At 47.4% G+C, this 15,143-nt stretch overlaps 1 protein-coding gene across 1 annotated transcript in view; it reads left to right on the top strand.

Annotated features, from left to right (window-relative positions):
* Window positions 1-15,143, top strand: part of LOC136716020 (glutamate receptor ionotropic, delta-1) — a 272,217-nt gene that overhangs the window by 422 nt on the left and 256,652 nt on the right. Inside the window, exon 2 of the mRNA XM_066693493.1 lies at window positions 6,736-6,891. Coding sequence (XP_066549590.1) covers window positions 6,736-6,891 — 156 coding nt within the window. The remainder of the gene's footprint in view (window positions 1-6,735; window positions 6,892-15,143) is intronic.

Below are 15,143 nucleotides of genomic sequence, written 5' to 3'. Positions count from 1 at the left end.
CGGCGGGGTCCGCTGTGCTGCTGCCGCAGACAGGAGGGCTTTGCCAGGGAGTAACGGAGAGGGATGCGGTGCTGGTATCAACCAGGGATCTCTTAAGTGTCTTAGGAGGCATGATCTGTCGTGATGGTTTCATTTCCCGTTTACTGTGGATGGATAATGCATTGTGGTTCCAGCGGATCGTATCCTTCATGTATTTATTTTGTATTTGTTTAATGTTGTTCAATATAATCCTGGTATAGTTTAGGGAGGCGGCGAAATGGGCATATAGATGCTGCCGGCATGTAACGCTACAGAGAAGCCAGGAAATAATTATAATTGTAGTTTTAAAACTCCAAGGAAAGTGTCCTGGCGATTCCTATTGAAGGATCGTGGTTTTAGAGCAGCTTTCGTTTAAAAATAAAAGTAACTGTTGCTCTTGATTATCGGGTAAAATAAAGGGATGCCGCATGCGTTAGGGGATCCGTTAAGCCCCCCCCTCACCCCCTTAACCCCCCCACCTATGAGCTTGAACTTTGCATTGAACGTGAGCGACATATTAACAAAGGCCATCTATATATATATGCGATCAAAGAAACCGCTGACGCTGTCGATCTGAGCCAGTTTAGTGTGCGCACCGAGTGAGGGATGGATAAGGGATCCATATTCAAACAGGTATTGAGGGAAGGGGTATAAATAGGCATCTTCAGCTCCCACACCAATGCCATAAAATGTGCAGTCGGATCAGACTGGACGGGGAAGGGACAACCCGAGCCTGGTCACATCGACCACACGCACAAAAGGCAAGGAAGAGGAATAAAAAAGGACGAAAAGATAATAAATCCGTAGTCACCCACTGGCTGCTCTGAGTGGAGGCTGTGGAGGGCGTCCTTCCCCTCTTTCACTTGAAACTGCAGAATAGTCAAGAGAAACAAGACACGAAAAGAGAAAAGGCAAGGGAGCAAGAGGAGGATGTGTCGCGGGGTTGGGGGGATGAAATAGGTGCCTTGCAGGGAGCAGTGCTGAGCTCCGATCATTTCAGAAGTGTTGCGTGTAAATATAATGCCACAAGATCGTGTATGCAATTATAATTGTAATAATTCATACTCTCTCTCTCTCTCTCTCTCTCTCTCTCTCTCTCTCTCTCTCTCTCTCACACACACACACACAATCCTGGTGGTTATCCTTTTCCTTCCGCCGGCTTATTAGCGGCCAGGCTGTGCTTGTGCGCTGGGAACGCATACAGCACTTTCACGATTCCGTCCCACCGCTTTATTGAATCGGGGGTCGCGGGAAATAAATGTCCCAATACCGACATGGGTGGTTTATGCGATGCTAGTAGGGGAAGCAGGGTCTCTCTCGTCCTTAAACGCAATTAAAAGGCGCCTGGCTAGTGGAGACCCACAGCATTGCGGATCTGTATTGAAATCAGGGGGGGTACAAGTGTAAGCGCTAATTGCGAGCTCTGGTCCTCGGTATTGAGGCAGAGTTCGCCCTTTTCTACATCAGGCGATTGCAGTTTTCTTTTTTCAATTTCTCTTTAAAGTTGAAATTGACTTGAACCCCCCCCACACACACACACACACACACACACCTCACAACGTGCGAGATTAGCCGCAGTAATAGGTCGTTAGATGATAGATGCACATGAGAAGACACCGAGAACAATGAAGCCCAGCCGGTGGTACTTTATTCTGATTTAATGTGTCATACCCATTTAGAGCAACAGACCTTTAACAGGTGTTTATTATTATCATTATTACTATTACTGTTGTTGTTTTGTGGATGTGGAAAATGACAATCGTTCAGTTTTCTTGAGAGACAAAATAGTCAACAGGGGACCATCTGATCCATTCGGGGGAATGGTTGTGGTGTTGACTTTTGGGTGTTGGGCTGCTCTCGATATGAGAAAGCTCGTCGCAGGATAAGGGCTTTCAGATTAAAAGCGATCATTGAGCCGGCTCCATTAATGACCCATCACGTAGAAACCTTCCCCGTTGATGGTGTCTTCTTAGACCGAGCTACACGTAGATAAAGTGCAACACAAAGCTATACAGCACCGACACTATACAGATATAGCAACGCACACCAAACCTGCCGTTAATGAGTCCGATTCTGCAGAAGAGTGACGGCTATTCATCAAGTTTCATCAAGGTTTCATTTATGTATGTATGTATGATGTCCATACCGCCTTCATTTATATATTTATATCAGCTACTAGCTCCCGGGTCTGTTATCCCTAAGGTATTTTCTTTTCGCTATTCCTTCAGAATAACAATGCTGTAAAGACGCCTGAGACGGTTCGCAGAAGCTGTCATGACAAAAAATAATAATCTGAGAAACCAAAAATAATAATAATAATAAAGAAATAGCTCGCTACAGAATGTGACACGGTTCAAAATCAATCCCCGTGATTGCATGAGCATCTGTCCAATACAATATTTCAGGCCATTGGTAGGTGGCCTGGTGTTTCTGTTCTCTCTGCCCTGTCAGGCTGTCAGTAAAACTCCATTTGAAGGGCGCTCGCTGTGGGCTTTAATGCCAAGGTGCTGGTGGCACTGCCTGGGTGTAATTGGTGCGCATTAGGGAACCGGTAGCGGGGGAGAGGACAGGTGTTTGGGAGTAACAATCGCCCATTTGTAATCGCCTCCTCTTCTGAAACGCGCAAGTGGTGTTTGGCTGATTTGCGGGGCTCTGTTGCGATTAGGAGGCCAGGTGACAGGCGCTGCGTGGTGGTGCGTTGAAAAGGCTTCTGTAGTGTTTGAACAGAACAGCGAGAGGCAAAGGCTTGCATCCATATGTTAGCCAGGAGAAGCAAATATAGCATTAGCGCCCCCCCAACACACACACACACACACACACTCCCACGCAGTGTCAGTGTAAAGCGCTAAGGGCTGGTAAAACAAAGCGCTACTGTGTTCTGCAGAAATGAAGTTCAGTGTCAGAAAGTCGCTTTATCTTCATGGTGACGCCGTGGACTCACAGCATGCGAGAGCTGTAGAGCTGGTGGTTGTGCATTATCCCCCCATCATGGACTCCCATAGATGTATCGATTGGTCTGAATGCTGAATGCGGGCCAGTCCACCCAGCACACCCGAGCAGCCCGGGACCAGGTGCCACCTGCAACAGGTGAGCGGTGGCCACCTGTGAGAAGCGCGCCTGCCCGCCTGCTGTGTGTATGTGTGTTTATTTTATTTATTTGCATTGCATCTCCATTGACAATACGCACAAGACGAATTAATTATAGATTTAGGATATGAGTCAGATTATTGATCGTTGTGGGTGACCATTTGTTTCAAAACCCAACATACCAAATACTGGATCATAACAGACAATGTCTATATTGTAATGAATTGATCCGTTTTAATTTAGCAAACGTAGAGTCCAGTGACTGAGCTGGTGCCTCACTCAAAGTTGTGCCCTTTTGCTTCAGGGAGGGTCAAGAGTCCACACTTGCTCCATCAGATTATCTCTCATCCCTTCAAAGCAGTCGGTGATAAGAGTCTGTGAGGGACGCAGTGATACGAGTCGCCAGCAACGTTTCAAGACCAGTCCGATTCAAGGCCTGGGAAGACAGCCGCTGCAGCCACGCATTGGAAACGCAGATCAGACTCCGGGTTTGGACTCTGGCATTAGCGCACTGTGAACGGATTTTTTTTTTCTTCGTTATTTACAATGGTTTCGTTTTTTGGAAATCTAAATATCCCACTGAAACGATTTGATGATTTGTACTGAAGTTTACCTGAAAAAACTGGGGTCCCTGGGTTTTTTATATATCAGACAGAAATTTTGTTTAGCAGATAAGATGCATGCGTTATCCCTCTCTCCCTCTCCCTCTCTCTCCCTCCCTCTCTCCCTCTCCCTCCCTCTCCCTCTCCCTCTCTCTCTCTCTCCCCCTCCCCCTCTCCCTCTCCCTCCCTCTCTCTCTCTCTCTCTCTCTCTCTCTCTCTCTCTCTCTCTCTCTCTCGGTGAGGTTTTTAAGATCCACGTACCGCGTTCCTTTGCAGCTCTACTGCCCGGTTGTTTTCCTGAGTGATAAAAGTGAGTGATTTGATCCATTAGGTTACAATGCACACTCGTCCGATACCCAGCTGTTCGTGTTTGGCCAGGGTTTGGTTTCATTGTGTGCAGTAGCATTGTATTGATCGAGCACCACAAGATATCGATTTGTTTTTTTTTCATTCCCTAATTTCATATGCCCTCTGTGCTACTAAATATACCAGGACGTACTTTTTTCAAATGGTTTTACAGCCCATGTAACACAAGGAGGAAAACTGTGTTGTGACACAAGTACACATAAAATATAACAACATAAATCCCACAAGTGCACAATAAACGCTGTATTTGATGCCAGTGCTTGTTGAAAACTGCCTGCCCTAGATCTTTATAGAGTTGCTATACGGGGGGTGATGCAAATGTGTTAAAATGACAGTTTATTATTTGATACCTAACAGATTAATACGAGACCAATACGTATAATTTGGTAAACGGAAGGCCCCGAAAGAGAGTTTAAACACTTTGAAGACAATCATATATCACTGCATAGTCAGTCGTAAATCACTGCCCAGTTAATCCATTGAACACGCTTGTTCCCTTTCCGTTCTCCAATCCCCTGAAAAGCTCACATTAGAGCCTAATCTAAATTCTCCTTGCATTTCCCCCTCTGGACCTGCGGTGACATCTCTCAGATGCTATTATTGCGCTGTCTCACGAACAGAGGACAGGGATTGTGCGCCCGCAGTCGGGACAGGTAACCAGTCTAGTCCCCGCAGTCGGGACAGGTAACCAGTCTAGTCCCCACAGTCCGGACAGGTAACCAGTCTAGTCCCCGCAGTCCGGACAGGTAACCAGTCTAGTCCCCGCAGTCGGGACAGGTAACCAGTCTAGTCCTCGCAGTCGGGACAGGTAACCAGTCTAGTCCCCGCAGTCCGGACAGGTAACCAGTCTAGTCCCCGCAGTCCGGACAGGTAACCAGTCTAGTCCCCGCAGTCCGGACAGGTAACCAGTCTAGTCCCCGCAGTCCGGACAGGTAACCAGTCTAGTCCCCGCAGTCGGGACAGGTAACCAGTCTAGTCCCCACAGTCCGGACAGGTAACCAGTCTAGTCCCCGCAGTCCGGACAGGTAACCAGTCTAGTCCCCGCAGTCGGGACAGGTAACCAGTCTAGTCCTCGCAGTCGGGACAGGTAACCAGTCTAGTCCCCGCAGTCCGGACAGGTAACCAGTCTAGTCCCCGCAGTCCGGACAGGTAACCAGTCTAGTCCCCGCAGTCCGGACAGGTAACCAGTCTAGTCCCCGCAGTCCGGACAGGTAACCAGTCTAGTCCCCGCAGTCGGGACAGGTAACCAGTCTAGTCCCCGCAGTCGGGACAGGTAACCAGTCTAGTCCCCGCAGTCCGGACAGGTAACCAGTCTAGTCCCCGCAGTCCGGACAGGTAACCAGTCTAGTCCCCGCAGTCGGGACAGGTAACCGGTCTAGTCCCCGCAGTCGGGACAGGTAACCAGTCTAGTCCCCGCAGTCCGGACAGGTAACCAGTCTAGTCCCCGCAGTCCGGACAGGTAACCAGTCTCGCAGGGTCGCGCCCTGGTTGCATTTTGTCACATCCTCCTTCATTATTACCGCAGTCCGGGGAGCGCAGCGCTTCTCGCTCTTTTATAAGTAAAAGAAAACGAAGGCTGCGCCATGAATCAATATCCCCGGGCCAGGAGGAGTCGTGCGGAAATGATTTACAGTGTGATTGTGCTGATTTAGAAACCCTCAGACCAGCCAGCCCCGGTAATTGGAAGGCGAGCGGTGAGACTGTGAATCCAATTTGGTCTCAGTGGCAAATCACTGAGCAGATGTGGCACCCAGCTTCCCCAGCATCAGCACCCACGCCTGCACACCACACCGCGTCTGCGCGTCCGCCTGCGCACCTGCCTGCCTGTCCATCTCCACGCATCTGCCCGGCCCGCTTCTCTGCATTTGTTCTGTTGTCAGTTTTAATGCAAGGTGGGTTTGAGCCGGTAGCTACAGACACACTTTCGCATTTGCTGCCCGTGTATTGCAGGTCAGGCGGGACGGACAATCTCGTTTAAAGGAGGGAAAGAAACTGGAGAGAGAGAGAGAGAGAGAGAGAGAGAGAGAGCGTCTCGGTGGCGTGAGGTTGCAAGTCGTCCACCTCTGTATGAGCCGCTGGCGCATGCGCTTTTCATAATTCAATATCTGCATATAAGTACAGGTAATTGGCGACACTGAAAAGCACAAACCCAGGATTATATTCGTGCTCGCCCGCTGCAATTTAGATTAGATTAAAAAACACTCTTCTCCATCGATGGGTACTGTGTGAATGACAGGATTGTGAACTGCTTGGGGAAGGTCTGGAGGCCAGGGTGCCGTGTGTGTGAACCGACACTGAAATGCGTGTTTTAGAGACCGGGGGTCCCGGGCGCAGGTTTCCACCCACAGCATCCTATCAGCTCTCCGCGGTCCTGCCGTGCCATTGCATCAGCTGCAGCCACTGTGGATGCGAGCGCTTCGCCATGTTGGCCATGATTGTAATGACCTAGATCTAGATACAGTGTATTAGTGTGTCTCACTGTCTACTCTATATAATAAACCATCGCCGGTGGAAGTGCTCATAATAACTACATCATGAACACTCCAGTATAACACGAAATGTATGGTATAAACACACTAGCAACAATGATACCTTACAGCGACCATCCCCGTGCAAATCCACAGTGAAGGACTAAGACCGTTGTTATAATTTTTTCCCACAGGTGCCATATTCGAGGAAAACGCGGTAAGCGACGATGAGATTTTCCAGCTGGCCATTTCGGACCTCAGTCTCAACGACGACATTTTACAGAGTGAGAAAATCACCCACTCCATAAAGCTCATCGAGCCCAACAACCCCTTCCAGGCAGTGCAAGAAGGTAGGCCAAGTGCGCTTTCATTTCCAGGTGTCGCCTGCTTCTGTTGAATTGTGCGGATGCTTGGCCTGCGTGTTCCGGCCCTGCATTTCCATTGCATTGAGTGCTGCGGGTGTTTAAGCTGCGATTGCACTGCCCGTGTTTGCAGGCCTGCGTTTACATCTCCTTGTCTGCAGAGACGGAGCTAGAATAGGATTTCTAGTTTTTTTTGGCCGGCCTGTGCATTGAGCAGCTCGTCGATTGGTGCGTTGCTACGATCATTAGTTAATGTCAGTGGCTTTATGATGGCCTTTAGCCACTTGAAGGCAGGACAATTAATACTTATAATTGTCAGGGTTGGGATCGATGGATGGAGGTGAGGAGAGCAGGCTCGGGTCGCACGGAGAGCCCCAGAGAGCTGTTTTTGTGGCTCAGCCGAGTTTCTTTCCTGGGGGGGGAGACGACTGGCAGCTCTCTCTCTCAGGTGAAATGTTGACAGCAGAGCCGGCCGTGTCTTCTGTGGAAGGAAAGCTAGGTGGAAGTATTGAGTCGAGCTTGATCGTGATAGGTTTCTTTTTGTTTGTGTTGTTGCTGCCGAATATGTATTTTAATGTTATTTTGTGCAAGCTTGTGTGTCATCTGAAGAGCAGCTGGACAGATTTGAAAGCAATGTCTTCATCTTCTTCCTCTACTTCTCCTTCTGCTTCTTCTTCTAAACAATAACACCTAACAATGATAACATTTTAATTATGTTGAGCAGATTGGTTATGAACCCATTTTAAGTAAAATGATATGTGTCTATGTAAATGAAATCCCCTGAATCTGACGTCATGCATGGGCTGGGGTGGGGAGTGTGTCACCAGGAGCCACAACAGGTCGATAGGCGTGACGTCCTGCCCCCAGGGTCTGATCGGTGCTGGACTGGCGCCGCTTGACAGCGACAGAAGGGCGCAGCGACAGAAAGCGAAAATGACTTTTAACACTGGTGCTCAGGGCGAAATGTGCATTTTATACTAACTGGGAAAATAAATCTTCTTGTGTCAAGACTTGAGACGTCATTTTCGAGAGGAAAACCTTTGAAGCGATGCTCGCATGTGGGTCTGGGGGGGGGCTTTGGAATCGTTATTTTCACATTTGTAGTGTGGGAAGCTGCTTTAAAAGATCTTTAAATATAGATTAGAGTAAGTCTTTTTTTATGTAAAGCATGGATTTTAAAACCACACGTTTCCTCTGTCAACTTCTTAATCCTCGGCTGTCTGAAATAACCCGTTTCACTCTGGTTACAATGAAGTGTTTAGTGAGAGCGATGCGGGGCAGCAGTCTTGTGCAACACACACTGGGGTGCAACGCACACTGGGGTGCAACACACACTCGGGTGCAACACACACTGGGGTGCAACACACACTGGGGTGCAACACACACTCATGCAACACACACTGGGGTGCAACACACACTGGGGTGCAACACACACTGAGGTGCAACACACACTCGTGCAACACACACTGGGGTGCAACACACACTCGTGCAACACACACTGGGGTGCAACACACACTGGGGTGCAACACACACTCGTGCAACACACACTGGGGTGCAACACACACTCGGGTGAAACACACACTGGGGTGCAACACACACTCGGGTGAAACACACACTGGGGTGCAACACACACTCGTGCAACACACACTGGGGTACAACACACACTCGGGTGAAACACACACTCGTGCAACACACACTGGGGTGCAACACACACTCGTGCAACACACACTGGGGTGCAACACACACTGGGGTGCAACACACACTCGTGCAACACACACTGGGGTGCAACACACACTCGGGTGAAACACACACTGGGGTGCAACACACACTCGGGTGAAACACACACTGGGGTGCAACACACACTCGTGCAACACACACTGGGGTACAACACACACTGGGGTGCAACACACACTCGTGCAACACACACTGGGGTACAACACACACTCGGGTGAAACACACATTCTGGTGCAACACAGACTCGGGTGAGGTGCCAGTTTTTGAACCAGGTGGCCGCAGGTGTCCTGACATCACACCGTCTCACCGTCTGGAAAACCTTGGCCACCAGAACTACTACCAGCATGTTTATTTTAACCCCATCATGCTGACCCGGATGTACACGTACATTAAATACTTGAAGCTGAAGGAATAGTGATGGATATCTACCCCACAGTTTGTTTATTTCTGTATGTATTAACTTGGCATCTCTAATGGCCTTTGATACTGGACCGGATCTTTCTTGAAGAACTGAGATGCTGTTGTAGGAGGCTGGCTTTGCCACTTTCATCCTCGGAGAACCTTTTCTTTCAGAAGTGGAGGAGTCGCGGAGTAGAGAAATATCATCTTTATTATGAGCCGGCAAGGGAGAGTTGGCTTGCTAAGATCCTTACGTCAGATATCCAAAGACGGAGAAATCCCAACCCGTCCAGTACAGTCACAGGAAAACCACAAACGGATGCTGAGGCTTTTGCGGATCCGTGAACAGATGCTATGGACTTTTGCAGCCTTTTAGTACCAGCCTTGTTTAGTTTAACCTTTAGTTTGTGGGACTTATGAGCTGGACACTAAGTACAAACGATATTTAGATAACCCCTAAACACTATTATTTCTAATGCTAATATAAACCATAAACATGAGCTTCTTCAATCCTATTGCATTCTCGCCTTCTACTGAACCACTTCTCTGTATTTATTTACCCAATTCACTTGCCACTACTGAACTGAATCTGCTTTCGAAGATCACATGGATCACTAAAGAAGCGCGGGAAGGAAGGCTTACAATAAAGTGGTGCATAGATCTGTTAGCACTGATTGCATTACAAAATTACTTACTTACTTACTGAAATGTATTGCATGCAAAATGTATGTATAACAAGTATATTCTAGTAGAAGTTATTTTCTTATTTTTGTACCCTTTTAAGTAAATAATCATATATACAGCTTTGCTCTAGTTTGAGTGCACTATTTGGACTCAGTTTTAGGCCCTGTTTTGCAATCATGGCAGAGCAGGCCCAGCTCTAGTTTCCTAAGTGTTGTGGGCTCTAAAAGTGCCTTTGATCTATACAAGTCTTTCCGATGCGAATATCAAGTTGGCAATTTAGCGGAAAAGCACGTATTTGTTATTCCTCCTGTAAAATCTGGTCTCGGCCCTCAGCGGCAAAAGGTAGCAATCCGTTTTATAATGGCTTCCTTCGTTTGTTCGACTTACTGTGGGCCTTCCCAAGGAATCCAATTATTCTGACAGGCGCGTGTGTGTTTGGGGTGTGTGGGAGTCCTGATGAATAAGACACTTGAGTTAAAGAAGAAACAACACTAAAACAAGCGAACAAACAAGCACAACACAGCCAACACACTTGTAAACGGATTAAAAAACAGGATAAAAACAAACACAGATTCAAAGCAAATACTTGTTTTTGTTCCTTATTTTATTGATTTGTCTTTTATTTTCTGGTGTTAAAGAAAGGGGTAGATGTTTGTTTATGCATGAAATACATTTGGGAATTAAATCAGAAGCCATTTCAGCCCCTTGAAGACTGGAATTGCCTGGTATAGGAATATTGCTTGTGCTGTTCATTTACAGCTTTTCAGGGGAGAGAGAGCAAGTCCTGAGCTCAGACACCTCCAGGGACGCAGGTCTCTAACATGCCACTCCTGTCAGGAAAGTGTTTTGTTCAGAAGGACGCCTCTTTCCGAGTGATGTTTTGACGAGTGAAGGGTTAAAATGGGTCAGCGCTACTGTAGGATATCATCCTGACATTTGCAAGGCATCACGGCTCGTTTACCTCTGGCAAGATTGCTCATGCATTATCCCGTTGAGATCTCTTGCAAATTCGAGCAATTTATAGTGAGATGGAAATCCGATATGCGTGCGTGTCTGTGTGACGTTATGTATTAATTGGGACAAGGGCAATACTGCATGTGATTTAGTATTTAATATTTAACTTCTTAATTGCCTTCTCAACACTGATCTGAACAAGCTTAGCCATTTGGTGTTAATCTACACAATTGTATTTATTAAGAGCTCGCCGTGTCTTGGCATTCTTGGTTTGAGAGGGAAGTGGAGGGGACAGGGTTGTGAGGAACAGCTTTTGTATTCCTGTCAGGTATTATGTGCTCCTGTCCGTCCCCCTGATATCTTGTGACTGTGGCTTGGAGCTGGGCGAGTATTGGCCCGGTCCGTCTGTGGCGAAGGGGTTAATCTGACCGCTTTCATTTCCGAGAGTAAAGCCCACGAGTTACGATGCTGAGAGTGACTTCTGAGCGATTGCAACTGTGCAAAAGGAGATGATCTGAATTGCATTACTTTAGGGTAGACATGGATATCAAATATTGTTTGACATTTCCACTCCTCTCGTGGTAGCTGGAGGATTTAGAGTGACTTTGTTAGTTTGCCAGTAATCTAAACTGATGTCAGTTAAGTGTAGACATGGAGGATGAGTCATCCTGTCTCATGCGCTCTCGTGTGCACCTCGGTTTGCACGACGGCGCTGGGACTCGGTCTCCCCCGGCCTCCGGAGAGACGAGGTATTGGGACAGACAGTTAGAAAACAATCACTGGCCAGGCTGTGTGAGGCAGGGAGGGCAGGAATAATGTAAGAGCCCTGTGTCCACTCTCAGTCAACACACAGGCTGCACTGCAGCACCAGCGAGACAGGCCGCTGCTCTGTTGAGTTATTTGGAGTGTCCTCTAGAAGACGTCTGTCTCTTGAGCAGTGTGAGACATGGTCAGGCTCTTGTGCTCCTGCTTAAGATGTCCTCTTGCAACGAGGAGGCGGAGACGGGGAATCTCTCACTGAGACGCTCTCTGAAGACTCCAACACCACCAACATCACGGTTTGACTTCATGTCAGTAGCACGTGTGCCTCAGAGCTCCACTCACGGAGCCATCTTGTTTCGCCTGTGTTTCAGCAGCACAATGGGTTGAGTCCTGTTACTACAGTTTGCTTCGGTTTGCATCCCACCTGCTCTTCTTAAAACTGCTCTTGACAGATTTACAGTAGAGCTTGAATTATGTTCAACAGATTGTTTAATTGTCTCTAAAATGCAAACAAATGAAGGTAATTACCTTCGTCAAGAATAATAGCTCAATTTCCCAAGCATTGGTATAAAAACGAGAATGACTTAATTTCTCTTTGTCTTTTCAAATCCACATTGTTGTGCCGTTGTGCGACTTCCGCATGTGACTTGTTGAGAGATGGGGCTCGCTTCGCCATCTGTGCTCGGTGTAGCGCTTTGAAGCATCTCTTCTCACAAGTTAATATGATTAGGGAGTCTAGTCTGACCATCAAACATCGAGCTTAAAATCAAAAGCTTTTCACAAATCACTGTGTGATGCAGTAAGTCGTGGTTGTCTCTGAGACTAATATTCCCCTCTTTGCTGAGTGTAGTTCCCATCTCCAATAGGTAATTAAAACACTGCTGTCTTTGACAATGATGGAGAAGACGTCCAGCGATCCTGGACTCTGGAGGAAGCCCACGTCTCCTGCTCAGTACACAGGCTTGTCTCATATGTGTTTGTATCTGTGCGTGTGCGTGCGTGAGTTGAATTTGAAGCGGCGGCTGCTGAAGAGGCTTGAGGGCCCGTGCCGCACTGATGGGGATGCTGCCGTGTTGCTCACGTGTGCGCGTGTATGTGTGTGTGTTCGTGCCCCGTCAGGCCGGCATGAACTGTTGTGACAGCGTGTCTTCGTGTGTGTGGACGGGGTTCTCACAGCTCGGGATGGTTTTCAATCTCGCGACACAGCGGGCGGTGTCAGGCAATATCTGATTACGCCACATTGCTCTGTCACATGAGGTAGCGATGACTTCTCTCTCCTCTGGAAGGGTGAAGGGATGACAGAGGGCACGGGATAGGATATTGTTGTTGTGATTGTTATTATTATCATTATTATTATCATTAAGTTAGTATCATAATTTATTTCGCTGATGCCTTTACCCAAGGTGACTGACATGTCTAATCAATCACTAAAACACTGAAATGCCAAAAATGCAGCTTACATCGTAATCAGTCTTCCTTGTTGAAACATACAGTATGGACTTCCAGTAGTGCATAAATTACCACCAACATTCATCTTTTTAGAGTGAAATATTTCGCTCTGGTTATTTGCCGGAACCTGTTAATTATGCAAAAGGTCCTGGCTCTTCCATCCATTATTTGTTCTTGTCCGGCGTGATTCTCGCTCTGCGGTAATCAGCTAAGTGGGGTCAGCGAATGGCAGGATTTTGCTGCTCAATTTCTGATGTATCGCCTGCAATTATGCACAAAAACGACATCAACACTAATTTGCACTCAAGATTGGGATTCAATAACTACATACATACAGACAGACATACATACATGCATAGAGACATGCTTATACACTGACGCACATCAAAGTGACGGCTCTACACACGTGCAGTGTTTTGGTGCAGAACAGCAGCGATGGGTGTGATGCCGGCTTCAGAGCCCAGCTTGTCTCTCAGATTTGTGTCACTAGGGAGATGTTAATTAGGATAGACACTGATTGATTTGGTGAGAAATAAAGCGAAATTTATCACATTACAGAGAAGAGCATCTGTCACTCATCCCGTTGCACTTTTAACAGGTGCCATCGTGTGTCAGTGGGTGGGGGGACTGGTCCGCTCTGAAGCTGGTACATGATGCTGCGTGGAACGTGAAGGATGTCAGTGTTGAGCTCACACTCTGTCTGTGAAATGTGTTTACCCGACTTTACCAAGTGTCCTCTGTTGCCTGACTGCAGTGGCATCTCTCTGTGGGGGTGGCGGTGCGATCTGGGGGAGCGGGGTTTGCGTTGCCTTGCCAAGGGGAGCCATACGGTGCCAGGGGAGGTTGCCCTCGGTGGGCCCACATTCTCACATTCTCATGCAGATCCCGGTCTGGCTGGGATTGCCGGCGCGATGGAAGGCAGTGTAAATCTGCAGCCCATTGAGACCTGAAAGGGACTTTATAAAATATGCATTTGTTGTTTTCCCTGGGAACGGGGAGGCGGTCCTGTCTCTCGCCTGAAGTGAGAGAGAAACCGTGACGAGGCGTTTCATCGAGAGACGTCTTGTTGGTTCCATTTCTGCCTTTTGATGCCTTTTGCTCGCTCCACAGCGCTGCAGAACTCTGTGTTCCTCCATGGAGTGCGTATTTATTTATTTATTTATATATCTCTTGAAAGTTTTTGGTCAGATCCTGTGTCAATCACCAGTTGGGAGTCACCTCCCAGAGTTAACTTCCACCAAGTTTCTCTCTCGGTCGCGGATTAAGAACTTCCATGGTAGTTGTTCTGGCAGCTAGGCAACTTACGGGTGCGTTGCGATCTCGGAAATTAATATTTTTCACTTATCGTGTTCTGGATGGTGTAAAACCGAACAGGAAGGCAAAGGAAAGCCTGCTGCCGTTCTGTAGAATGTATCTGAGCTACTTTACAGATTAAACGCAGTAGATACTGGAGCACAAGTTGAGACGCTCGAGGCGTTTCGAGGCGACTCTGAAGTGCTGACGAACAGTAATACATTCCAGGGGCCAAACGATGAGGAGATGAAAGTGATGCTGGAGTTATAACTTAATTCAGCCGCAGTTTTCAAAGGAACACCTACACATTCACAGGTCGTTCCAGTCCTTCGTTTCACTAAGGCAATATGAACCGTGTTTGTGTGTACGAGCACCACACCGAGCTCCTCTTTATTTCCCTCGATGGCTTCGTTTTTTTCCTCTCTCTCTCATTATGAGCTGCCGTTCTCTGGCACTGATGCTGCCGGATGAACTGAAACACTGGTAGAAATATTCGAATGCATAAGCGCCAGCCATCTTTGTTAGAGGCTGTAGTTTCTACACGGGTCCTGTTCTTTTGGACTCATTAAGCAGAGGCGTTCCAATAATAACTCTTATTTTTGTTTTCCCACGCTAAAAAACATTTAAAAACTGCAGAGTCTTATGAACTGGGCCGGCCAGCCTCAAACATTCATGAAAAGGGAAAAAATTTGGTATTAGATGCTAATGCAAAGCTTTTTCTGCTTTTCTCTTTTTCTGGAAAATGAAGAAGACTCTTTTATCTTTCTATTTGTAATGCTTTACATTATATAATCTATGTGAAGGACTTAACCGAATCACTGCTTCTGCCTGTACGCCCTGCTTTGTAGTGGCGTTGAGCAGGAGAGGGAATAGAGGATTTGCTGGCAAACACACGTGGCTGGAGTGTTTCGAGGGCAGTGTGGATAATTTACAACCCACCACCTGCACAATTGGCTGCCGGAGAC

The sequence above is a fragment of the Amia ocellicauda genome, chromosome 20 (genome assembly GCF_036373705.1).
Source record: "Amia ocellicauda isolate fAmiCal2 chromosome 20, fAmiCal2.hap1, whole genome shotgun sequence".
In the NCBI taxonomy this organism is placed as follows: domain Eukaryota; kingdom Metazoa; phylum Chordata; class Actinopteri; order Amiiformes; family Amiidae; genus Amia; species Amia ocellicauda.
The sequence above is the reverse complement of the archived record's forward strand: the minus strand, read 5'-3'. Positions and strand labels throughout refer to the sequence as shown.